This window comes from Chiloscyllium plagiosum, chromosome 5 (assembly GCF_004010195.1).
Source record: "Chiloscyllium plagiosum isolate BGI_BamShark_2017 chromosome 5, ASM401019v2, whole genome shotgun sequence".
NCBI classification, from domain to species: domain Eukaryota; kingdom Metazoa; phylum Chordata; class Chondrichthyes; order Orectolobiformes; family Hemiscylliidae; genus Chiloscyllium; species Chiloscyllium plagiosum.
Window position 1 is genome coordinate 6,825,906 of NC_057714.1, and position 25,211 is coordinate 6,851,116.

The 25,211-nt window shown below is 40.3% G+C and overlaps 1 protein-coding gene across 5 annotated transcripts in view; it reads right to left on the minus strand.

Moving 5' to 3' along the window:
- creb5b (cAMP responsive element binding protein 5b) overlaps window positions 1-25,211 on the minus strand; it is a 455,445-nt gene that overhangs the window by 381,735 nt on the left and 48,499 nt on the right. For all 5 annotated transcript variants that reach the window (XM_043689528.1, XM_043689526.1, XM_043689527.1 and 2 more), the window contains one exon: window positions 9,954-10,047. In XM_043689528.1, the coding sequence (XP_043545463.1) occupies window positions 9,954-10,023 (70 nt within the window). In that variant the 5' untranslated portion in view covers window positions 10,024-10,047. The remainder of the gene's footprint in view (window positions 1-9,953; window positions 10,048-25,211) is intronic.

Here is a 25,211-nt window from a genome sequence, read left to right on the forward strand (position 1 = left end):
CCCTTTGGATTCTCCTTAATTCTATTTGCCAAAGCTATCTCATGTCCCCATTTTGCCCTCCTGATTTCCCTCTTAAGTATACTCCTACTTTCTTTATACTCTTCTAAGGATTCACTCGATCTATCCTGTCTGTACCTGACATATGCTTCCTTCTTTTTCTTAACCAAACCCTTAATTTCTTTAGTCATCCAGCATTCCCTATACCTACCAGTCTTCCCTTTCACCATGACAGGAATCATCAAAGGATATGACACCCCTTGACATTCATTGGCATTGCTATCAACATCCTGGGGCATCAATGCTAAAGAGCAATTTAACTGGACCAGCCATGGAAATATGAAGGCTATAACATCAGATCAGAGGCTAGAAGTCCAGCAGCATATAACCCATCTCCTGACTCCTCAGTGCCAGTCCATCATTTACAAGGCACAAGTCAGGGGTGTGATAGAATTCCTCCAACAACACCCAAGGCTTGACATCCAGGATAAAGCAGCTCATTTGATTGGGACCACATCCACAAACATTCAATTTCTCCACCACTAATGTTCAGTAGCAGCAATTTGTACTATCTACAGGATGTATGGCAGGAATTGATCAAGGCTCCTTAGGCAGCACCTTCCATCCCATGGCCACTGCATCTACAACTGCAAGGGCAGCAAATACACAGGAACATCCACCACCTACAAGTTCCACTCTAAACAACTCAGCATCCCAACATGGAAATATATCACCATTCCTTCACAGTTGCCAGATCAAGATCCTGGAACTTCCTGCCCAACACCATTTTGAATCTCCCTAAACTGAATGGACTGAGAGAGTTCAAGGCAGCAGTTCACCACCACCTTCTCAAAGGCAACTAGGGATAGACAATAAATGCCGGCCCAATCAACAAAGCCTACATCCCATGAATAATTAAAAACTTGCCCTATATCTTCAAAAAAAAAGTGTAATTGAATTAATCAAGCATGATTCGATTTTTACAAACCACCATTCAAATCAAGTGACTTACCAAAGAGTAAGCAGCCTTTCAAATACCTTCCCCATCTCAATTTGTACCCTCTCCATTAATTCTACACTTTCTGTTTTTATAGATATTTTGCCAGATTCCTCCTCTTTGTAAAACACTTATACAAAGGATTAATTAAAAACTCTATCCTTACCCTGCACTTTTAAGTTATATACATGTGATATTGTTTGTCCCCAACAGTGCCCACTGCATGTCTTACTTATCTATTTCCTGTTTATATGCTGATAGAAGTTTTTAGGTTACCTTTCACATTAACTGTGATTTTATTCACATTTTTCTCCTTCCAAGTCTTGTTTTACTCTTCATCTCTTGTCCCAACCTTAAGTATTTGACCTGGTTTTCATTCAAAGAATTATCTGGCATGCACTGCACACCTTTTTCCATTTCATATCATCTTTATCTTCCTTGTAACTTGAGGAGCCCTGTTTTTGGTTGCCCTACCTTTCACCTCCAATGGAATGTACATGCTTTATGCCTGAAACAATCCTTCCTTAAAAGACCACCAATTGCTCCTTTACACTTCTTTCCTTTACTTTTTGGTTCTATTTTATCTTGGTTAAACCCCTTAGTTGTCACATTGAAATGATCCCTTTCCCATCTAAGTTTTTAACTTGATATTGCTCCCTGTTTTTCTCAATTACTGATCTTACCCATTTGATCACTCTTAATCACGATTTCATTCACATGGCCACCTTATTTCTCAGCACCAGATCAAGTAATACCTCATTTCCACTGGACCATGAACATACTGGTTAAGGAGGTTGTCCAAAACACATTTCAAAAATTTATCTCCATTCTTATCGTTTATTCTAACATTATTCTAATCAGTACTTAGATAATTAAAGTCCCCCAATATTACAGTTAACAAATTTTGCACATCTGTGATCTCCCTGAGGATTTGCAGATATCTCTCTCTCCCTCATATTGGGAAACATACAGAATCTAGCCAGTAAGAAAATTATATCCTTGTTGCTTCTTAATTCTAGGAGAAAGTGAGGACTGCAGATGCTGGAGATCATAGCTGAAAATGTGTTGCTGGAAAAGTGCAGGTCAGGCAGCATCCAAGGAGCAGGAGAATCGACATTTCAGGCATGAGCCGTTTCCCGCCGTACCAACCAGTACCCTTCCACTGACACCCTCCTTCGACTGACTTAACTGGTCCCACCGAACTCATCTCTGCATACCTCGACACGGTCCTGTCCCCCTTAGTCCAAGAACTCCCCACCTACGTTCGGGACACCACCCACGCCCTCCACCTCCTCCATGATTTTCGCTTCCCCGGTCCCCAACGCCTTATCTTCACCATGGACATCCAGTCCCTGTACACCTCCATCTCCCATCACGAAGGACTCAAAGCCCTCTGCTTCTTCCTTTCCCGCCGTACCAACCAGCACCCTTCCACTGACACCCTCCTTTGACTGACTGAACTGGTCCTGATTCCTGAAGAAGGGCTCATGCCCAAAACGTCGATTCTCCTGCTCCTTGGATGCTGCCTGACCTGCTGCGCTTTTCCAGCAACACATTTTCAGCTTCTCAATTCTAAGTAAGCGAATTATATCCTTGCCTTCTCAGTGCCATCCCCTCTTCCCAATAACACAATATGTTCTCAAATCAGTACTGCCACCCCACCTTCTTTCTCATTTCACAGATATGTTTAAAGAACCTGTTCAGATATATGGTGGCTCACATCTGGAGCAGGTAGGACTTGAACCTTGATGTCTCAGAAGTAGCCATGTTTTAGTTAATGCCGTTACATCATGTTTCCACATAGCTTTCTGAGCTTGTTACTCACCAGTCTTATTCACAACACTTTGTGCATTGGAATTGTATTTACACTCACCACAGTCCTCCATCATTTGCCCCTATCTAATATGGAACTGCTACCATCTCTAGTACTGCCTTTCACTTAGTATATTGTATTCTTCTTTTCTAATTCTATACGCGAGTGACCAACTTCCTATTGGTTTAGTTTAAGTCTTGTCAACCACACTCATAAACCTCACTACAAGGGCAATGGTCCCTATATCTATTGATGTGCAACCTGTTCCATTTGAATAGATGTCATCTGCTACAGAACTGGTCACAATGCCCAAACAGTCTCAAGTTCTCCCTCCTGCACCATGTCATAAAACATGTGGAGGGGGTCAACATCCTCTTATGTGTGGCACTATCAGTAATCCAGAGATTACTACTTTTAGGTGTGTTGGTTAGCTCAGTTGGATAGATAGGGTGTAATATAGAGTAATGCAAACAGCATAGGTTCAGTTCCCGCATTGGCTGAGGTTACAATGAAGGCCTCTCCTTCTCAATCTGTCCCCTCACCTGAGGCATGGTGACCCTCAACACCACAAGTTATCTCTCTCTAATGGGAAGGCAGCCCTGTGGTCTGGTAAGACTATGGTGACTCTACCTTTGAGGTCCTACTTATTAGCTTCCTATCTAGCGCCTGGAAATCTAACTATGATCTCGATATGAGCCTTCTCTCTCACTAGTACCAATTAGTAGCACAACTTTGAGCTGACTCCGTTCCCCTTGCAAAATATTCTACACCCTCTCGGTGCTGTTCTTCATCTGGACACCATGGAAGGAAAAAACCATGCAGGACACATGATGTTTAAAGAAATGCCTGTCCACACCAAACTATAAAATCACCTGTAACATTACATTTATATGCTTTGTTGCAGTTTCATGCTCATTGATACCATGGACTGACTGCAGTCCTTTAATAGTCTCCAGTACTGAGTACCTGTTTGAGGGTGGCACACACCTCAAAGACTCCTTTATATCCTACCCTTTTGGATGGCTTCCCAACTGTTATCCTGAACACTTATGGCCTATGTGGTGGCAGTCTCTCAGAACATATATTCTAGGAAGCTCTTTTCTTCCCTGATGCTCCGTCGTGACTCCAACTATCTGTCAGACTTGGGAATCTGACTTCACTTCATTTTCAGCTGAAGTGGCTTGGAACAGTTCCTGTCCATGAGGTTCCCCAAATCACACAAAGTATCCCAATGATCCCAAGTGCTGTGCTATAATGGAATATAATTTGATTTGATTTGATTTATTATTGTCACACGTACCTCGGTACAGTGAAGAGTTTTGTTTTGCATGCAGTACATGTAGATCATAACGTACGAAGATCATAGGGTGATTGAACAGAGCAAGGAATACAAAGTTACAGCTCCAAAGAAGGTGCACAAAAAATTAAGATAAACATTAGTTTTGAAATTTGAGAGGTCCATTCAGAAGTCTAATAATAGTGGGGAAGAATCTGTCCTTGAACTTGTGTTTAAGCTTTTGTATCTTCAGCTTATCGGGTGGAAGGGGTCTTTGATGATGCTGACTGCCTTTCTGAGGCAGCAAAAAGTGTAGATGGAGTCAATGGATGGAAGGATAGCTTTCATGATTGATTGGGCTGTGTTCTCTCTGTAGTTTCTTATGGTCCTGGGCACAGCAGTTGTTGTACCAAGCTGTGATGCATCCAGAGAATAAGTTTTCTATAGTGCCTCTATAAGAGTTGGTGATGTTCCTTATGGACTATGTTAAACTACATTCCATAAGAAGTTAATTGTAATAGTTTGCAATGTCATCTTAGAGAAAGGGATATACACTCATGTGATTGGAGAGTCTAACAGAAAGTGGCATGGAAAAAAGTGTGCAGCAAATGTTCTTAAAACTATAAATGTGTTACAATAAAGCTGTTTAATAGCTAGAGGGTTTTGAGACTGATTGAAACAATGCCAACACAACAGTAGAATAATACATGGTAACAAGCAACAAAAAGTTTGTGATAGAAAAATTTCTGCCTCGACCAGAGGGTTTCTAGAGAGTTTCAGGTCTTAAATCAGGCTGAAGTGTGACCAAAGTAACAGAAGATTTGAGTCCAGATTAACTGTTGATGGGCAGAAATTAAATATCGGAAATAGTAGGAATAGGCCATTCAGCCCCTTGAGCCTGCTCTGCCATTCAATATGATCATGGCTGATCATCCACTTCAGTAGCCTGTTCCTATTTTCTTCCCATACTTTTTGAATCCTTTAGGTCCAAGAACTATATCTAACTCCTTCTTGAAAACGTTCATTATTTTGGCATCAACCGCTTTCTGCAGAAGGCATGAGTGTGGGAATTATCCTGTTGAGCTCATGTAATGCTGCTGATGCCAAAGGACAGGGAATTTTCAGGTCATATGACACAGTAGAGGAAACAAGCAGGAAACTTAATTTTTTTTTTGAAGAGGTTTCACAGAAAAAAGAAAGACCATGAACTAGAAAACTCAGAAAATATTGAGATACCATTTTTTATTTCTCCGTGGAAGGAAATTACTAGAGTTCAGAGATCCCTGTAGAAGGTCACAGTATATACTTTAGATATCAGAGGAAGAGTTATAAAGTTTATCAGTAAAAGATCAAATCAGTTTCTGCTAAGGTATGATACTGGTTCCAAAGCCAAATGGTTACATATCAATTCAAAGCTGCAAAAAGAGAATTCCATCCAATGGATTCAGAAGATGAGAGCTCAACAAAATTAGGGAAAAGGTCAACATTCTCTAAATTAGACACTAATCCTGAATTTTGAAAAATACCACTAGTAAAGGAGGAGGAATCCCAGCTTCTCACAACTTTCTTAACACTACCTGGATGATGTTGTTTTTAACTAATTAACTTTGGAATAACACCAGCAGGTATCGTTCAAAGAACATTGTCAGATTTCTGAGAAAGTGTTGGGAACAAGTGCATCAGAAATAATTTGAAAAAATTAGGGAGAGAGAGAATGATTGATCTCATCAGAAATATTTGCATGTTACGTTGTTGAATTGCTCAGGATGTACCTACTAGAGAAGGTGCAAAACTTGACCTACTCTTGGGAAATAAGGCAGGGGAGGTGTCAGTGGTGGACCACTTTGGGGCCAGCAATCATAATTCTATTCGTTTTAAAATAATGATGGAAAAGGATAGACCAGATCTAAAAGTTGAAGTTCTAAATTGGATAAAAGCCAATTTTGAAAGTATTAGGCAAGAACTTTCATAAGCTGATTGGGGGCAAATGTTTGGAAAATGGGAAGCCTTCAGAAATGAGATAACAAGAATCCAGAGAAAGTATATTCCTGTTAGGATGAAAGGAAAGGCTGGTAGGTATATGAAATGCTGGATGATTAAAGAAATTGAGGGTTTGGTTAAGAAAAAGAAGGAAGCATATGTCTGGCATAGACAGGATAGATTGAGTGAATCCTTAGAAGAGTATAAAGGCAGTAGGAGTATACTTAAGAGGGAAATCAGGAGGGCAGAAGGGGACATGAGATAGCTTTGGCAAATAGAATTAAGGAGAATCCAAAGGGGTTTTACAAATACATTAAGGACAAAAGGATAACTAGGCAGAGAATAAGGCCCCTCAAAGATCAGCAAGGCAGCCTTTGTGTGGAGCCGCAGAAAATGGGGGAGATACTAAATGAGTATTTTGCATCAGTATTTACTGTGAAAAAGGATATGGAAGATATAGAATGTAAGGAAATAGATGGTGACACCTTGAAAAATGTCCATATTACAGAGGAGGAAGTGCTGGGTGTCTTGAAACGGTTAAAGGTAGATAAATCCCCAGGACCTGATCAGGTGTGCCCGAGAACTCTGTGGGAAGCTAGAGAAGATTGATGAGGGCAGAGCAGTAGATGTGATCTATATGGACTTCAGTAAGGCGTCCGACAAGGTTCCCCATGGGAGACTGATTAGCAAGGTTAGATCTCCCGGAATACAGGGAGAACTAGCCATTTGGATACAGAACTGGCTCAAAGGTAGAAGACAGAGGGTGATGGTGGAGAGTTGTTTTTCAGACTGGAGGCCTGTGACCAGTGGAGTGCCACAAGGATCGGTGCTGGGTCCTCTATTCTTTTGTCATTTACATAAATGATTTGGATGTGAGCATAATATGTACAGTTAGTAAGTTTGCAGATGACACCAAAATTGCAGGTGTAGTGGACAGCGAAGAAGGTTACCTCAGATTACAATGGGATCTTGATTAGATGGTCCAATGGGCTAAGAAGTGGTGGATGGTGTTTAATTCGGATAAATGCAAGGTGCTGCATTTTGGGAAAGCAAATCTTAGCAGGATTTATACACTTAATGGTAAGTCCTAGGGAGTATGGCTGAACAAAGAGACTTTGGAATGCAGATTCATAGCTCCTTGAAAGTGGAATTGCAAGTGGATAGGGTAGTGAAGAAGGCATTTGGTATGCTTTCGTTTATTGGGCAGAGTATTAAGTACAGGAGTTGGGAGGTCATGTTGCGGCTGTAAAGGATATTGGTTAGGCCACTGTTGGAATATTGCGTGCAATTCTGGTCTCGTCCTATTGGAAAGATGTTGTGAAACTTGAAAGGGTTCAGAAAAAATTTACAAAGATGTTGCCAGGGTTGGAGGATTTGAGCTGTAGGGAGAGGCTGAACAGGCTGGGGCTGTTTTGCCTGGAGCGTCCGAGGCTGAGGGGTGACCTTATAGAGGTTTACAAAATTATGAGGGGCATGGATAGGGTAAATCGACAAAGTCTTTTCCCTGGGGTCGGGGAGTCCAGAACGAAAGGGCATAGGTTTAGGGTGAGAGGGGAAAGATATAAAAGAGACCTAAGGGGCAATTATTTCACACAGAGGGTGGTACGTGTATGGAATGAGCTGCCAGAGGAAGTGGTTGAGACTAGTACAAATGCAACATTTAAAAGGCATTTGATTAAAACTCAACTATTTCTACAGTTTGGAAACAGGCCCTTTGGCCCAACAAGTCCACACTGACCCTCCAAAAAGTAACCCACCCAGACCCATTTCCCTCTGACTAATGCATCTAACACTATGGGCAATTTAGCATGGCCAATACACCTGACCTGCACATCTTTGGACTGTGGGAGGAAACCGGAGCACCCGGAGGAAACCCACGCAAACAGGGATGGCTATATGAATAGGAAGGATTTGGAGGGATATGGGCCGGGTGCTGGTAGGTGGGACTAGATTGGGTTGAGATATCTGGTCAGCATGGACCAAAGGGTCTGTTTCCGTGCTGTACATCCCTATGACTCAATGACTCTAATAGTGGCAAACACATGCTTTACAGGATTAGGGGCAGCACTGTTACAGGTATGAATTGAAAAATGCAGACAGTCTAATATGTGTAATTGATACTTACATAATCATTATCAGAAATAGAGAAAATACAGCAGTAATTGAAAAGGAAGCTTTAGCTGCTACATGATCATGAGAGAAACAGAATAACTATGTCTTAACTCCTCACATAGCAATTAAAATAAACCACAAACCTTTTGTCACATTCTTTTGAATTCAAAAGAGCTTGCAACAATACCATCAAGGTTCAAAGACTGAATGAATTTAAGATTGTGAGGTTTGATATGGTATACGTTCAAGGGAAACGACAGCAAATGCATTATTTTGCATTGAAACAATACTAAATTTGTGGAAAAAAATTGAGGAATATGTAATAATAAAAATCTGTACATTATTGACAATTACATAAATCTGAGTGAAATAAAAGATGCTCAAAATTCTCAGATATGGAATATAAGTGGATTAGAGATTGGTGGATTTGAGGGTCCTATCTTGAGACTGCATTTCTAGCAGTGAGCACATCTGACAACGACCAAGGTTTTAACTGTATATAAATGACAGAACTGTAATTGCAAGGGGAAGCAAGTTGACTTTCTTCAGGCTTGGGTTGTGTTCTTTTACTGCAACAAAAGGGAGAGCTCTTTCTGTTTCTGAGGTTTGATGGTTTCTGACCAAAATTCACACTCACAAGCTGTTCAGCTACCTGGGAGCCAATCATATAGTTGTTGGCAAACAGAAGACTTTGTCATTGACAACTAGTCACTATTCCATAGATCAATCAGTTACATATTGGCAGCCAAATCTCCCTTCATACACATCACCTTGCGCCAGCTCATCTGTAGTAACCTCCCCAACAATTTGAACAAACAGCATTGTAAGCAGCACTTAGACTGAATGTCAGGTAACTGATTTTTAAGAAGTGCAGCAATCTTTTCCACAATCTTTGTTTTCATTAAAAAAACTTTTTCAATTTCAGTCCACAATCAAAAATATAGATAAATAAAAAGATACTGTGTTTGGACTTCCATGTGAAAAGATAATTTATTTTTCAAATTCTGTTAGCCTACAATTTCTATGCTCCTTTTCTTATCATTTCTGTATTACGTAATTGAGTTCAATCATTCTATAGGTTTGGGCATATGCTTCATTCACTGCACAGAAGGGCAGGCTAAAGCACAGTAAGATATTATCTGAAAACTCATCTAAGGAATTTAAACAACCCACTCACTCTTTCTTCTGATAAGCTGGAACTATTAAAAACATTTTTGTCTCAAAAGAACTATCTATATTACAAAATATTCTTACATGAACATTTTATTGTAGCAGTTAGGCTTTATTTCACCTACTTTATTCATGCAACAAGAGCCAATTTCAAAGACTAATGCCTACTCCAATAAATGCCAACAATACAGAAACTGTTGATACAGGCAGTCATCCAGGTACCTGTCGGGATCAGCTTTATATGTAAATGCGAACACAATTTTGATTTGACACTCCTGCTTTAAATGATCAGTGTGAAATTTCAGATTCTGGATGGTAGTTTACCCATATTGTTTCAACAAGACCCTAATCTCAATTTTGGCCAATCATTAAGACCCCTGCTTTTATATGCATTCCATGCATTGTTAGTCTCAGCCAATTTGCACCTATTTATGATCCTGTAGCCATTGAACATCAGTCTAAATTACTTTCTGGAATTATATAAAGGGCTTTTACTATTATATTTTTCCACACAAAGTATCATTAAGTAAAGTGCATTTTACAACATGATGTATTTTGTAAAAGCTTTACCATTGTGTAAATGTTATTATTGATTATTGTGCTCTTACCTGATAAAATATTATCTGTTTTTATTGCTGGAAACTTCAAAGTCATCTCATGCTTATGCCTGTGAATCATCAGGTGATCCTCTGTTGGAAATCTCTGTCAGGTAAACAAAGTTTACATTAACAGACATTAATTGTAAAAAAAAAAGTGGTTCATTTTAATTCAATCAGTTATAAATGTGTTTCCACTTACTATGAATTTGCGTTGAACACAAAAACTGATACATTTGAAAAGAAAAATCATGTTGTGGACATTTGGCTACCTCAATAATTTAAACATGTGCAACTTGAAACTTACCAGTGATTAATGAAGTTTTCTAAGTACAGTATATAACACAGTGTCTTCAGTAAGTATTAATGTGTCAAATTTATTGTAAAATTGAATTGTACATACCACAACACAATTTATCTTTTCCAAAGTCATTTCCAAACAACTCCATAAGTACTCTCTTCAGCTGGAACAGCAACCTAGCAGGCTCCAATCTACTGCCTCTTTTTGACAGCTGACGATAAAAGATAATAGCCTGCTTTCAGTGCTGAACAGTGGTCAACAGTATGCATCCCAGATAGGAGGCTTAGTGACAGCCCAAAATTGGCCCTCAGGCCTCATTACAAATATTTGGATGAACCTCCTTCAAAAGGCTCCATGGACACCTTGCTCCTTTTGTAAAGAGGAGTGTCACACTGCTTGCCTCACTGGTTGGAGCCTAAAGGAAGTTCTGGGGATTGGGGATGCAGACAGTCAATGAAGGGGAAGCACAATTCTAATTGCTATGGAATCCATGGAGTGCCTGGCTCCTCATATCTCTATAGCAACGAATGTGGATTTATTTTCAAATAAATGTATATCATTGGTGACTCCAGGGACCACTGAAAAATCCCAAACAGAGCAGCCCTTCTTCGCTCATCGCCAAACAATTTTCAGGAGAAAGGGACCTCAGTTACATCCTTTATTTTCTTTGTGGGGCTCTTAATATTCATTTACGTGGCTGCTAGGAATGCCTCAAACTTGAACCCAATAGCTTTATCAGTGACCTGTACACTTATGTAGATTGAATGCAGACCATCCCTGTGCTGAACTGGCCATTAATTTACAGCCAAAAAAATGGGCAGAGTGCATACTAATTCCATCTACTTAATTTATTCTGCCATGTTCGTATTAGTTTCAGAACTGCCAGAGTGGGAGACAATGAGTGAAGTAATTTAAATAATAATGGAAACTCTACATATGTACAATTTGATTGATTGATTCCAAATTGTCCCATATGAATTTGTGAAGATTATTGGTAAGGTAACAACTAATAGCTCTTGGGATTCTTTTCTGCTTAATTAATTAATATCCACTACCATACCTGCTCTCAAGTCTAGAAGGTAGACTATGCACTTTGTAATGTTGTCAACCTCAAATGGACAGTAAGACTAATGAGTGGGTTAGATCAAGAATAGAAGCTCAGGAATGAATAGGGTTGTTAAGCAGTTAGATATAGAAAGATGCAAAAGCCAAGTACAGACAATGGAAACAAGAACCCAAAAGCCTGACCATGGTTACAACTAATTGATAGCAAAAACGAGAGGAAGAAAAGATATTGAATGGGTGGATAACTTTGAGTCATTGGCCAAGAAGGATTGTAGAAAATCAGAGTAAAAGAAAGACATTGTCAACAACCCCATTAAGGCTACGGTGAAAATGAATAAATGAATGTCAGCAACTAAAACCGAGATTTTTCAGTCAGTCACAATGAAATAACACTTGTCACTCACTGCACTAAAAGCTGCCTGAAGCTTATAGTCTTTTGACAGATACTTGCAGTTATTAGCCTCCTGATCAAGTACAGTTCCCTCCATAGGGGATTCTTGATATCCATGACCAGGAAATTAAATAGTGACTTTCAAACACTCAGATTGAAAATTTCTCACTGAGGCACATTGGGCTCAACATTTTATAGACATTAAAAAAGGGCCGGGGGAATCGTAATACAGGAATTAACCATTTCTCACTGTTTCAATGCAGACAACATGTCAAATTTCAGTTCCTACTAATTTGTATGTTTGCTACCTGCAGCAAATACTAAACATGTAGTTGAGTAGTTCCATGCCTCAACAGGGGCCCAAGTTTGCAAGAAGACAACAACACAAAATTTACCTGCATTAGCAAATGTCAACCCGAGAGATTTATTCTTTAGGTATTAGAAATACTTGTAGTTGTAAGCGTGAGTTTGAAAAAAGGTGAATTATGTCACAAAGTGGAGACACTATAGCCTGAGGTTCCCTAATGCTGCCTTGGATGCCTAATGGAAATGGTGATCCAGTGATCTCAGACAAGTAGTCAAGTTAGCTATATTTCTTCAAATGTCATATTTCACTAACTGCACTAATAGCTTCACAGACATTTCATCCATGTCATCCAAATATGTCTGTCAATTATGGCTCTCTCTTAACATTCATAGCTTCACCTCACCTTCCCAAACTTGCACTGCTGTATGCCTCACACTCATATCTCTCAGCTTACACACTCCCAGATATTCAATCATGACAACCACCACAGTCACCAACTTCCTCTCTCCTACAAGACAAGGTGGTGCACATAGAGACAACAGGAATAACAAGGGTCAGGTGTACCAATATGTCCTTACCATAGAGAAGGAAGTACATGAGAATGCCCATTTATAAAACTGTGGGCAATGACAGGGACAGAAATCAGAATATGATGGTACCCTATTTTTACTTCTCTCTAATCTCACAATATATACTGTTTTATACAATACAGATGCATCTGAATGCATCTTTTACATTCTCCCAGATCACAAGTATATCTTTCCACTATTCTTCCTTCAGGTATGCAAGGAATGCCACTTGGCCAGGCAACACGTGGAAAAGCAAGAAAATCAGCATGAAAAATATCACTTAATTTCAGAATCACAACCAAAAGCTTGGCCACTGACACTGCAATTTAGTGAATTACAATGGCAAGATCTGCATATGCTGAGACACTAGGTATAAGCACCCTGCATCAACAGGACATGAGCTCTAATGCAAAACATTCATGTGAGCACTAAGAAAGGGCAAGTTACAGCAGAAGGCTGATAGCTATGCATCATGAAAGCTTGGTGCACTGACAGGCCTACTAGAAAACCCACATGCAAGGTCAAGCAACATGTTGGAGTATGGTATTAACTCTCCCTAGAGTTTGGAGTCAGTCCATGTAAATTGTGGTCAAATATCAAATTAATGATAATGGTGTACAAATAAATCACTTCAATAGGTTAACAGTGTGAAAGATGTGTTCAACACTCATTGGTCTTGTCATGTACCTCATCAGATTCTGGTTCAATTACTTTCTGTATATGCCTCTGGTGAGATAGCAGGTTGTCTGCCTTGATGCTTAAAGGGTGCTCCTTGTGAATAATTGGTTTGGCTCAATCTATAGCTCTTTGTCGCTGCATCAACCTACATTCTAGCAGACTGCCTCAACAAATGGCCAATTATACCACATGCCTTAAAACAAGTTAATTGAAAGCAGGGGATTACCTTGATGAATATAAAAGATTATACCTACAACATGAATTGCTATATTTGGATGTTCTAGTAACTGTGTCAACCATTGAGTTTGTACTTTGAACCTGAAAGCTTTGTTGACCAAAGCGGATCATTTCATATTTGCTTCTATTCTTCAGTAGATGTATGACATGACAAGTCTTCAGTTTGTCTCAAACCTTTCTGTAAAACTTCCATGTATTAGAATTAGAATCAGAATCAGAATCCCTACCAACCCATACTCATTTCCCTGTTACTCTACATTTACCCCTGACTAATGCACATCCCTGAACACCATGGGCAATTTAGCATGGCCAATTCACCTAATCTGCACATCTTTGGACTGTGGAAGGAAACTTGAGCACCCGGAGGAAACTGACGCAAACATGGGGAGAATGCGCAAACTCCACACAGACAGTCGCCCAAGGCTGGAATCAAACCTGGGTCCCTGGTGCTGTGAGGCAGCAGTGTTAACCACTGAGCTATCATGCCAGTTGAATGTGGTCACCAACTCAACATTTCTATTTTCAAGATCCCCATCTGAAAAGTCACAAATCATTTTCTTTGTAGCTGCTTACAAAGTGATCTTAGGAATGTGAAGGATTCTGTCTCAGTGACATGAATATAAGTTGATGTTTATGCTAATTTAAATCTGTTTCTGAATTGGTCCATAGCTTTCGACTACCTTGTATCGCTTCAACTGTTTATCTTGATGCATTTAAGTCCATATAGACTTTCTTCCCCAATTGCTAAACAAATGTGATGGCTTGACTTTCTGCACTAAACACATCAGAGTCTAGAAACCATAGCTCTGAACTTTCGAAATTCTGTTAGGAGGTATCTGATGTTCCAATTTAACAAGGGAATTTTGTGGATATTCTGACAAGGTTTCTTGACATTCCCTTCCTGGCTAGTGAACCAACACACAGACAATGCCTAGTCTTGCCTTTTAAATGTTTTCTTCTTGAAAAAAAAATTGCTGTAATTCTGCTTCCAGAATTCAATTTCATTGTGGAGCTGTGAGCTTGTTGATTTCTTCAAGGCATATTTCATAGAGGTTGTACTCGCTGCTCTATAGTGCTGCCCTGCTGCATATCTTTTTGCAGATATTTCATGAATTCAAAGTTTTTGAGAAGATTTGTAGCTCGGGTGCTTGTTGTTGTGGTTCTGTTCGCCAAGCTGGGAATTTGTGTTGCAGATGTTTCGTCCCCTGTCTAGGTGACATCCTCAGTGCTTGGGAGCCTCCTGTGAAGCGCTTCTGTGATGTTTCCTCCGGCATTTATAGTGGGGGTTTGTCTCTGCCACTTCCGGTTGTCAGTTCCAGCTGTCCACTGCAGTGGTCGGTATATTGGGTCCAGGTCAATGTGTTTGTTGATAGAATCTGTGAATGACTGCCATGCCTCTAGGAATTCCCTGGCTGTTCTCTGTTTGGCTTGTCCTATAATAGTAGTGTTGTCCCAGTTGAACTCATGTTGCTTGTCATCTGCGTGTGTGGCTACTAAGGATAGCTGGTCGTGTCGTTTCGTGGCTAGTTGGTGTTCATGGATACGGATTGTTAGCTGTCTTCCTGTTGGTTGTCCTTTCTAGACTCCCATTCCTAGACATGATGGTACAGAGAACACCAAACGGAGAATTCACCACAAAAGTATACAGGCAAACCATACACACAGACCAAGTCCTGAACTATGAAAGCAACCACCCCAACACACACAAAAGAAGTTGCATCAAGACACTGTTCAAAAGGGCCACAACACACTGCAGCACACCAGAACTGCAAAAAGAGGAAGAAGAACACCGATACAATGTATTCGCCAAAAACGGATACCCCCGCAATTTCATCAACAGATGCCGATGGTCGTGTCGTTTCGTGGCTAGTTGGTGTTCATGGATACGACCAGCTATCCTTAGTAGCCACACACGCAGATGACAAGCAACATGAGTTCGATTGGGACAACACTACTATTATAGGACAAGCCAAACAGAGAACAGCCAGGGAATTCCTAGAGGCATGGCACTCATCCACAAACTCCATCAACAAACACATCGACCTGGACCCAATATACCGGCCACTGCAGCGGACAGCTGGAACTGACAACCGGAAGCGGCAGAGACAAACCACTATAAATACCAGAGGAAACATCACAGAAGCGCTTCACAGGAGGCTCCCAAGCACTGACGATGTCACCTAGACAGGGGACGAAATGTCTGCAACACAAATTCCCAGCTCGGAGAACAGAACCACAACATGCTATATATGTTTTTGCTATTTCTCCTCAGTCTTTTTGTGGATACTTGTTGGTTGGTTAAAATCCACAACTGTCCACTGCTGCCACTATGCCTTTTTAATGATATTGGTCTAAGAATCAATCACTTCTCAGGGACTGATTAACTGTATAGCTTAGTTTATTTTAAACACATTACAAATTACAAAATAATACACTACAGCAGAGTGACTGAGTTGAGTATGTATTCTGCCTATACACCCAGCCAGGATAATTGGAGTAGCAGCCTTATTACTGTACCTGGATTCCTTAAATGTAAAGTCTCTTGAAGATAAAGATACACATATAACAAACTCCATTAACAGACTTGGGGCCTTGCAAATTGTGCAACTAGGGCTGAAGAAAAGATTTTAAATTTTTCGTTCAATATTCCTCAATACTCATTTGAGCTGTCCTATTCATATTTAGATATTTGTAGATGCTTTTAATGTTTGGTGGTTTATATTGTTTGTCTATTTTATTTCACATTCAAATTTGTCATGTATTTTTAGTAATCCTTTGTTGTTTTATAAAATGTTCCCAGTCTTCAGTTTTTCTTTTAAAAATGAGGGAGGGTTGAGCATTCAGGTGAGGGAAGATTTGGCATGTTGAAGAGGAAAATCAGCACAAAATGCAGGTAATGATAACCAGAGTATTTCAGGCAGAAGCAAAGCATATTAACATAAGAATCCACCAGCAAACAAATGTTAGAGTAGGGAAGTATGATAAAAAGACAGATCTTAAGTTTCTTATATGAATTGTGCATATGCATGTAGCTTCCATTTAAAAAATGGTGAATTGATAGCACCATTAGACATCAGTCAGTATTCTATAATAACTGTTAAAAGAGACATGATTGAAATATGACCATGGCTATCCTCTAAATATTCAAGAGTATTTTGATATTTCAGAAGAACAGGAGGAAAGAAAAATGAGGCAGGTTACTTTGCTAACAAAGGATGAGTCACTACAGTTAAAGTACTGCGCAATTACCTTGGTTCAGAGAATCAAAATATAGAATCGATTTGAGTAGAAGTAAGAAATAGCAAAAGGAAAACGTCAGCAGTGAGAAATGACTATAGGTCCTCTGACATTAGCTACACTGCAGGACAGCATTTAAATCTCAGCATAGGTGTAGCCACAACCAGCATCTGAAGCACGAATAACTAAGATACTACAATAATTATGGGAGATAGTAATCTTCATGTGGATTAGATGAATCATGTTAATAGAGTTTGTTTAGGAAGCCTCTTAGAACAATTGGTTCTGGAACCAACCAACAAACAGGTCATTTTAGATGTGCTAACGTTTAATGAGACAGGATTAATTAGTGATTTATAGTAAAGGATCCTTTTGGTAAGAGTGATCATAGCATGCTAGAGTTTCATATTCAGTTTGAAGATGAGAAATATGGGTCTGAAATTAAAGTTTTAAACTAAGTTAAGGAAATTGCAGGAATATTAAGATAGAGTTGGTTAAATTGGAATAGGAAAATAGGTTGAGCAGGTTGGAATTGTACTCCCTGGAGCAGAGAAGAAAAAAGAAATGGTTTTATTGAAACATATATGTTTCTAAGGGAGATTGATATTGAGATGCTGACAAGATGGGTAGGGTCTTGCAGCATTGAGGTCTCAACAGTAAATTGGAGAGCCGGAGGGAGAGCAACGTTGCCTTTTCTGGCAAAAGCCTGTTAAATCAGATGCCAATCAGGCCAGGTGTGAGATCAGCTTCCTTTGGAATTAAGACCCCATGGACCCCAAGGCTCACAGGTCTTGAGCTCAGCAGTAGCACACAGCTGTGTTGCTGGTGGAAAGACATCCCTGGAGTGCCAGGATCGTAGAACAGCCAAGACAAAGGTAAATTATGTCAAGGAGGCAGCAGTTTGGGCTGATCTTCAGGGTTCAGTTGCTCCACTGTGAGCAGTGAAAATCGAAATCAATTGAAAATACTTAGGACCATGTGAGACCACGTGACCACAGGAGTCAAGGGTATGGAGTTGGCATGAAAGTGGAGTTAAAGCCACAATCAGATCAGCCTTGAACTTGTTGAATAATGGAATAGGTTTGTTAGGTTGGATGGTCTTCTTCTACTCCTACTTCTTATATTCTTATGGTCTTATGGACATAGCCATGGAGCAGCATCTCAAGAGATATCTCAGAGTCCACAGCAACAGAAGCAGAAACCACCAATGTTTTGGAGTTATAGCACAATTTTAATTTGAAAACATATATGATCAAGTGGCTGCCATGCGAGCTCAGACTGCTGCCATCATGGTTATATAATCAATTGTTCAAAGGGACTTGCAGGCTGTTGCCCAATCTGTCCTCTAACAGGTCACTAAGATTGCTGAAGCAATATCACAGCCAAGTGGAGCATAAGTCTGTTGTTCTCTCTCAAAATGCACTGCATTATGACTAAATTCACAGCAGTAACAGAAGAATAGTAAGTAGTGGGACCACTGGTAAATAGAGAGTCGGGGTTGTTTTACAGATACTGCAGTTAGATGTGATAATCCCAGACAGAATCAACAACCCAGTCGGAGGTGAGTAATCTTCTTTCTCTTCTTCCTCCCACTACTATGCTTATCATTGTTAAAACTGGTGGCAATGGCTCTGCCCTCAAGACTGTTCAACATGTGGGTGTCCGGCAAGAAACTTGAAACCCACTCTTCCGAGTTTTGCAGGATTCCTGCAGAGTGGAAACAATCGGCTGAAAGCAGACAGGTGGAAACCCAACCACCTCTGACATTATTTTGTCAGCACAGGAAAAGGCATTAGGTAGGTGCCTAATTGAGATCTGTAAGAGGGCAATCAATATAAAATAAGTGTTTCATCTCACTGCTACACCAACCTAACAAGCAGCAGAGCTGTGCTCCATACAAATCTGGCAAGTTGAACACTGCACACTGCTGTTTAGTTAAAGTGGGGGGAGGGGTGCCTCCTTCCTTGTCCTCCTGGCCACTTGAAGGCCCCTGTTACAGTTTTTTTCTGCCTATCTCAATCACTCCTGAGCCTTTTCTAACTTGCCCCCTTCACACAGACCTTAACCGAGGCCTACCAAAGCAGCGCTGGAGAGTTCCCAGACTTACCTCAGTTGAGGTCATCCATCGTTCCTTTTACTCCAAGGTCTCCTGCAATATAAGCAATGACCACCGACCTTAGTCTGATATAAAGATGCAGGTCAATCCTATGAAGTAGACCTTCCTGCTGGAAATGGACAGAAATCCTGCCTCATACTAATTTAAACATTATCACCTACAAAGTTAAAATGTTGCAAATAAATGCCCTAACAAAGATGGCCTGCTTCTGAAATTTATACTGGGATATAGGAAGCCCACTTCAAAATGTAATTGAGAACACTATTATATCACGCAATTGTCTGTTGTAGCACATTCTTTGAGGCAATATGATTTTTACTGTACAGATGTCACACATCTATGTATTGATTTTGCACCAGAATTATGAACCATGTTGGCAACAAATAGCCTACTTACACAATAAGATACTCTATGGTCTGTTGAGATGACTCAAATGCAGATGGCACAATGGACAGACACAGAATGAAAGTATCATGACTGCTGCCAGCTTAGCTGATGATTATCTGCCTGATTCCTTTCCTATGTGACGTTGAGGGAGTGGAATCCATTTTGTTTCCAATGTATCTGACAGCTGACATTGTAATACAGGCAAAGTGACACTCTACACTATGGAGAGGCCTGCATTCTTGTAAAGCCACGTGCAATGTTCATTCCATCTGCCTCTCTCTGGAACGAATTAAACGTATTCAGCTCAGACACATATATTTGATGGCCACAATCACCTTCACAGCCTCTGGCAATGCTGCTCCCTGTTGTCCCCTCAGGCTGCAGCAGGTGGGAGTTTTCAGTGAGGGCATCCTTACTGAAGTACAGTCATCCGATCACTGTTCCTCACTAAGGTTCAGATTGGAGAATTATATGCTGAAATCCGAAGGCTCATATGACGGCCAACTGATCTGAACCCTTCTCTCTTTCTTCCTTCTCACTCTCTGGCAGCATGTTCTGTGCTATTGTCACCAATCATTCCCCTCATCATGCTTAATGCACCCGGTGAATGCATACTACAACCATATCAGGGAATAAATGATTTTTGCAGAATCCTTGAGATAAGGAGACAGTCCTCCAGTCCATGGAATATCTGTCCTTGTGGACTTCAGCACCTTTAAAGAATTCTCTACATCAAAAAATATTTCTACAATTATAGCAACAGCTAACAGAATTATGCAGGAAATCACATGCAAATGGTTGATGGTCCCTGTAAATAGTGCTTTTGAAGGGGTTCTTTCATGCTAATGAACACGTATTCAACTGTGTGAAGTTACCAGATAGCATTAACTGAAGTTTCTAACTCACAATGTGCCATCTTTGACTACATGATGAGATGAGATTCCCTACAGTGTGGAAACAGGCCCTTTGGCCCAACAAGTCCACACCGAACCTCCAAAGAGTAACCCACCCAGACACATGCCCCTCTGACTAATGCACCTAAGATTGTGGGCAATTAACATGGCCAATTCACCTGACCTTTGCATCTTTGAACTATGGGAGGAAACCCATGCAGACACAGGGAGAATGTGTAAACTCCACACAGACAGTCCCCCGAGGCTGGAATCAAACCTAGGACTTTGGTGCTGTGAGGTAAACTAATTGACTTGAGTGGTGCTACCCAACCTGAAACTATTTCTCTGTAGACAATGTGTTGCCAATGACTGCATTGATTTCAATCATTATGCATTTATAACCATATTATCATTCAAAGCAGTTGAAGGCTAAGGTTAAAGGGCCCATGTTATCGCCTGGTTCTCTAGTTATCTACTTCAATGTATTATTGTGATAAACCCTTTATCTTGCTTGCACTGATTAAAAAAAACTTTCCAGCAAAATAGAATTGGCCCAAACATTTGCATTTTAGCACCCTCCCACTTTAGTACCAGGTCCTGATTTTAGATCAGTGAATCTGCAGGCCTTTAAGTGGAAAAGTTTACTTTCAACCCCTTTATGAGACCACCAGGATCAGAGGAAACAGGAACAGGGACTCTTAATTCTCTTAGAAGGACAAAAGGCACTTGTATACTTGGTGAAACAAGGTGTACCAGCAACTGAACTAAATCCTGAAGGAAAAGTCTGGGCTAAAGTTCATTTTTGGAAGTAGCTGACACTATACCACCCCTTTGCTTTGCTGTTACAAAACCAGTAAGCTGCACTAGAATCTTTAGAAGGTAGATGCCCCAGATGTACCATAAGTCACGCATCTACCTGCCATTGCCTCGTATTGGGCAGGTGGGGGGGTATCAAATATCTTCAAGTTTGCAATGATTGAAGGTGACACATATCACACCACTTATTCCAGGATATATCTACTGCAAAGTTTTGGTGTCCATACAATTTACCCATCCCTATTTCCAACCACTTCCAATAACTTTTCTCCCAACTCACTCCATCAGCTTCATGGACATCTTCAGCCTTGGATATAAGAGGATCAATTTTACCTCTATTTCAGTAGATAGCTTTGAATGAATTAAAATCTCATCTGAACATTCTCCTACTTCACAGCCCAGTCTACCATGCTGAAAGCCAACCTGTGCAACAACAAGATTATATTACGCTTCTCCTCTCCCCTCAAATAAGACCATAAGACCATAAGACATAGGAGTGGAAGTAAGGCCATTCGGCCCATCGAGTCCACTCCGCCATTCAATCATGGCTGATGCGCATTTCAGCTCCACTTACCAGCGTTCTCCCCGTAGCCCATAATTCCTCTAGACAACAAGAATCTATCAATCTTGGCCTTGAAGACATTTAGCGTCCCGGCTTCAACTGCACTCCGTGGCAGTGAATTCCACAGGCCCACCACTCTCTGGCTGAAGAAATGTCTCCGCATTTCTGTTCTGAAATGACCCCCAAATGGAGAGCTGAAGGTGTTCCAAATCTCAAATAACTACTCAAATTATTGTTTTCAATTTCTGGGAAAGGAGTGAGTTTCTTTTCTGCCTATGGCAATGGATTGAATTATGAGTGAACAGGGAACTGAAACATGGGGAAGGTTCATAAGATAATTGCAAGCTGATATCTCAGGCTCTTACTGAAGGAATAGGCAGATTTGAATTGGTATAGGAGGGCAGCTAAAGGGTGAGGTTTAGACTTTAGGGTTTTGTTTTATTCATCTATGGGATGAAGGCATTGCTGGGCCAGATATATTGCTCGTGACAGGTAAAAACAATAAATAGGGAGTGAGTTCAAGACACTGAAGGAATGGCTATACATTTCTAAGTCTGGATGGTGGCAGCCTTGAATGGGAACTTGTAGGTGGCAGTGCTCTCATGTATCTGCTGCCTTTGTCCTTACAGATGGAAATGGTCAAGGAAGCTGTATCTGAGGAGCCCTGGTGAGAATTTCTATAGTGCATCTTGTAGATAGTAGCAGCAGCAGCAGCAGCAGCTGGTGGTGGAGGAAGTGGACATTTGTGAATCTGGTGCCAGTCAAACAGGCTGCTTTGTCCTGGATTATGTCAAGCCTCTTAAGTGCTGCTATCATCCAGACAAATGATAAGTATTCGATCTCACAACTTACTTGTGCCTCAGATGGTAGACAAGCTTGGTAGACAGGTCAGGAGATGGGTTATTCACTGCAAAGTTCCTGTCCTCTGACCTTCTTTTGTAGTCATATTATTTACATGGCTAGTCTAGTTCAATTTCTGGTCTCTGGTAATCCTCAGGATGTTGTTAGTAGGAATTCATCAGTGATAATGCCATTGAAAGTCAAAGGGTAATGGCTATATTATCTCTTGTTGGAGATGGCCATTGTGTGGCATGAATGCTATTTGCCTCTTGTCTGTCAAAACCTGAATATTGTCCAAGTCTTGCTATATTTAGGTATGGACTGTTTCAATAGTTGAGGAGTGGAGAATTGTGTTGGATATTGTGAAATCATCAGTGAACATCCCCACTGCTGACCTTATAGAACATAGAACATAGAAGAATACAACGCATTTCAGGCCCTTTGCCCCTCGATGTTGCGCCAATCTTATGATGGAGGGAAGGTCATTAATGAAGCAGCTGATGGGTTTAGGACTCCACCCTTAGGAATTCCCTCAGAGATGTTCTGGAACTGAGATAACTGACCTCCAACAATTACAATCATCTTCCTCCCCATCTACCTGTGCCAGGTATGACTCCGACCAGTAAGAGTTTTGCCTGAATTCCTGTTGACTATAATTTTGCTAGGGCTCCTTGATGCCATCCTCAGTCAATTGCAGCCTTGATGTCAAAAGCAGTCACACTCACTCCACCTCTTTAATTCATTTCTTTTGTCAATGATCGGACCAAGGTTGAGATCATCAGCTGAATCTACATAGACCAAATAGAAGATAGCACACAGCCACCGACACATGGGAAACTTGAGATGGACAATGAATCATGCCCACATCCCATGAATAAATAATAAAAATCATCATTTTAAGAACTAGACTTTACCCTCCAGCTGCCCTCCTATTCCAATTAAAAATCTGCTTACTTACTGCAGTACTAGGTTTAGTTTCTGATAGTCATGTGAAAAATAATGTATTAGTCATCAAATGACTCAACACAAACTCAAAATTTCCCTTTCATTGCTAGCTATTTCCATATGTCAGTAAATCAGAATTTAGAATGCATGAATTTAATAACATCATTAAAAGCACAAAGACCGAGATTAGAATAGACTTGTTCTGCAAGGTTGTTACGGCATGGGTCAGAGTTTATTTAAAGGGTAAATAAATATTTGAAAATTAAGTTTTTAAATGAGAAGTGGAACTAAATGGGTTGTTCTTTTTGAATAATTTAACAAGCACATATTTGTAAATGTACATGGGGGTAAGGTGTATCATGTTCAAATGAATACAAAATACAAGGCAGAAGATAAATGGATCGGGGCACACAGGATAAGATAGTAAACTGGAGGGAATTCTTAATGGGCAGTGGAAGGGGAGCTGTGTGACATCAGTAAGTGAAGTGGGTAATTCATTCACTTGCTTAATCTCAGTCATTTATACCCATAGACTCAACTTTAAATGGGAAAAAACAACTTTTCAGCAAGGACTAATGTAAAGCAAAATTTTATTTTTTTACCTGGAGATCCTGAATCCACATAGAGATTTTATATACAACAGAAGAACTTCTCTATTAAACCAGCCGGAGATCTTTTTCTGTTGCAATGGTTTCCCCTCTCAGATCTAGACTAAAATTTTACAAGCTTCCACTGTCATAAAAGACCACTTATTTACATGAATTGAAAAAACTCATTGCTTTTGGCCTCCACTGGGGAATATTTATCCTTTAATCTTATTTCCACAACATGACCTTCCATGTCCTGAGATACCCTTTATGGGTTTTCGTAATGCTTATTGATTTTATAATTCATTCTAAAATAATTTCAATATTGGAATCATTTGAAGGTATTAGGCAAGAACTTTCGAAAGCTGATTGGGGGCAGATGTTCACAGGTAAAGGGACGGCTGGAAAGTTGGAAGCCTTCAGAAATGAGATAACGAGAATCCAGAGAAAGTGTAGTCCTGTAAGGATGAAAGGAAAGGCTGGTAGGTATCGGGAATGCTGGATGACTAAAGACATTGAGGGGTTGGTTAAGAAAAAGAAAGAAGCATTTGTAAAGTATAAACAGGATAGATTGAGTGAATCCTTAGAAGAGTATAAAGGCAGTAGGAGTATACTTAAGAGGGAAATTCGGAGGGCAAAAAGGGGACATGAAATAGCTTTGGCAAATAGAATTAAGGGGAATCCAAAGAGTTTTTTACAAATACATAAAGGAAAGAAGGGTAACAAGAGAGAGAATAGGGTCCCTCAAATTTCAACTAGGTGGCCTTTGTGTGGAGCCGCAGAAAATGGGAGAGATATTAAATGAGTATGTTGCATCAGTATTTACTGTGGAAAAGGATATGGAAGATATAGAATGTAGGGAAATAGATGGTGACATCTTGCAAAATGTCCATACTACATAGGAGGAAGTGCTGGAGATATTGAAATGCATAAAGATGGATAAATCCCCAGTACCTGATCAGGTGTACCCTAGAACACTGTGGAAAGTTAGAGTAGTGATTGCTGGGCCTCTTGCTGAGATATTTGTGTCATCGATAGTCACAGGTGAAGTGCCAGAATACTAGAGGTTGGCTAATGTGGTGCCACTGTTTAAGAAGGGTGGTAAGGACAAGCCAGGGAACTATAGACCAGTGAGCCTGAAGTTAGTGGTGGGCAAGTTGTTGGAGGGAATACTGAGGGATAGGATGTACATGTATTTGGAAAGGCAAGGACTTATTAGGGAGAGTCAACATGGCTTTGTGTGTCGGTAATCATGTCTCACAAACTTGATTGAGTTTTTTGAAGAAGTAAAAAAGAGGATTGATGAGGGCAGAGCAGTAGATGTGACCTATATGGACTT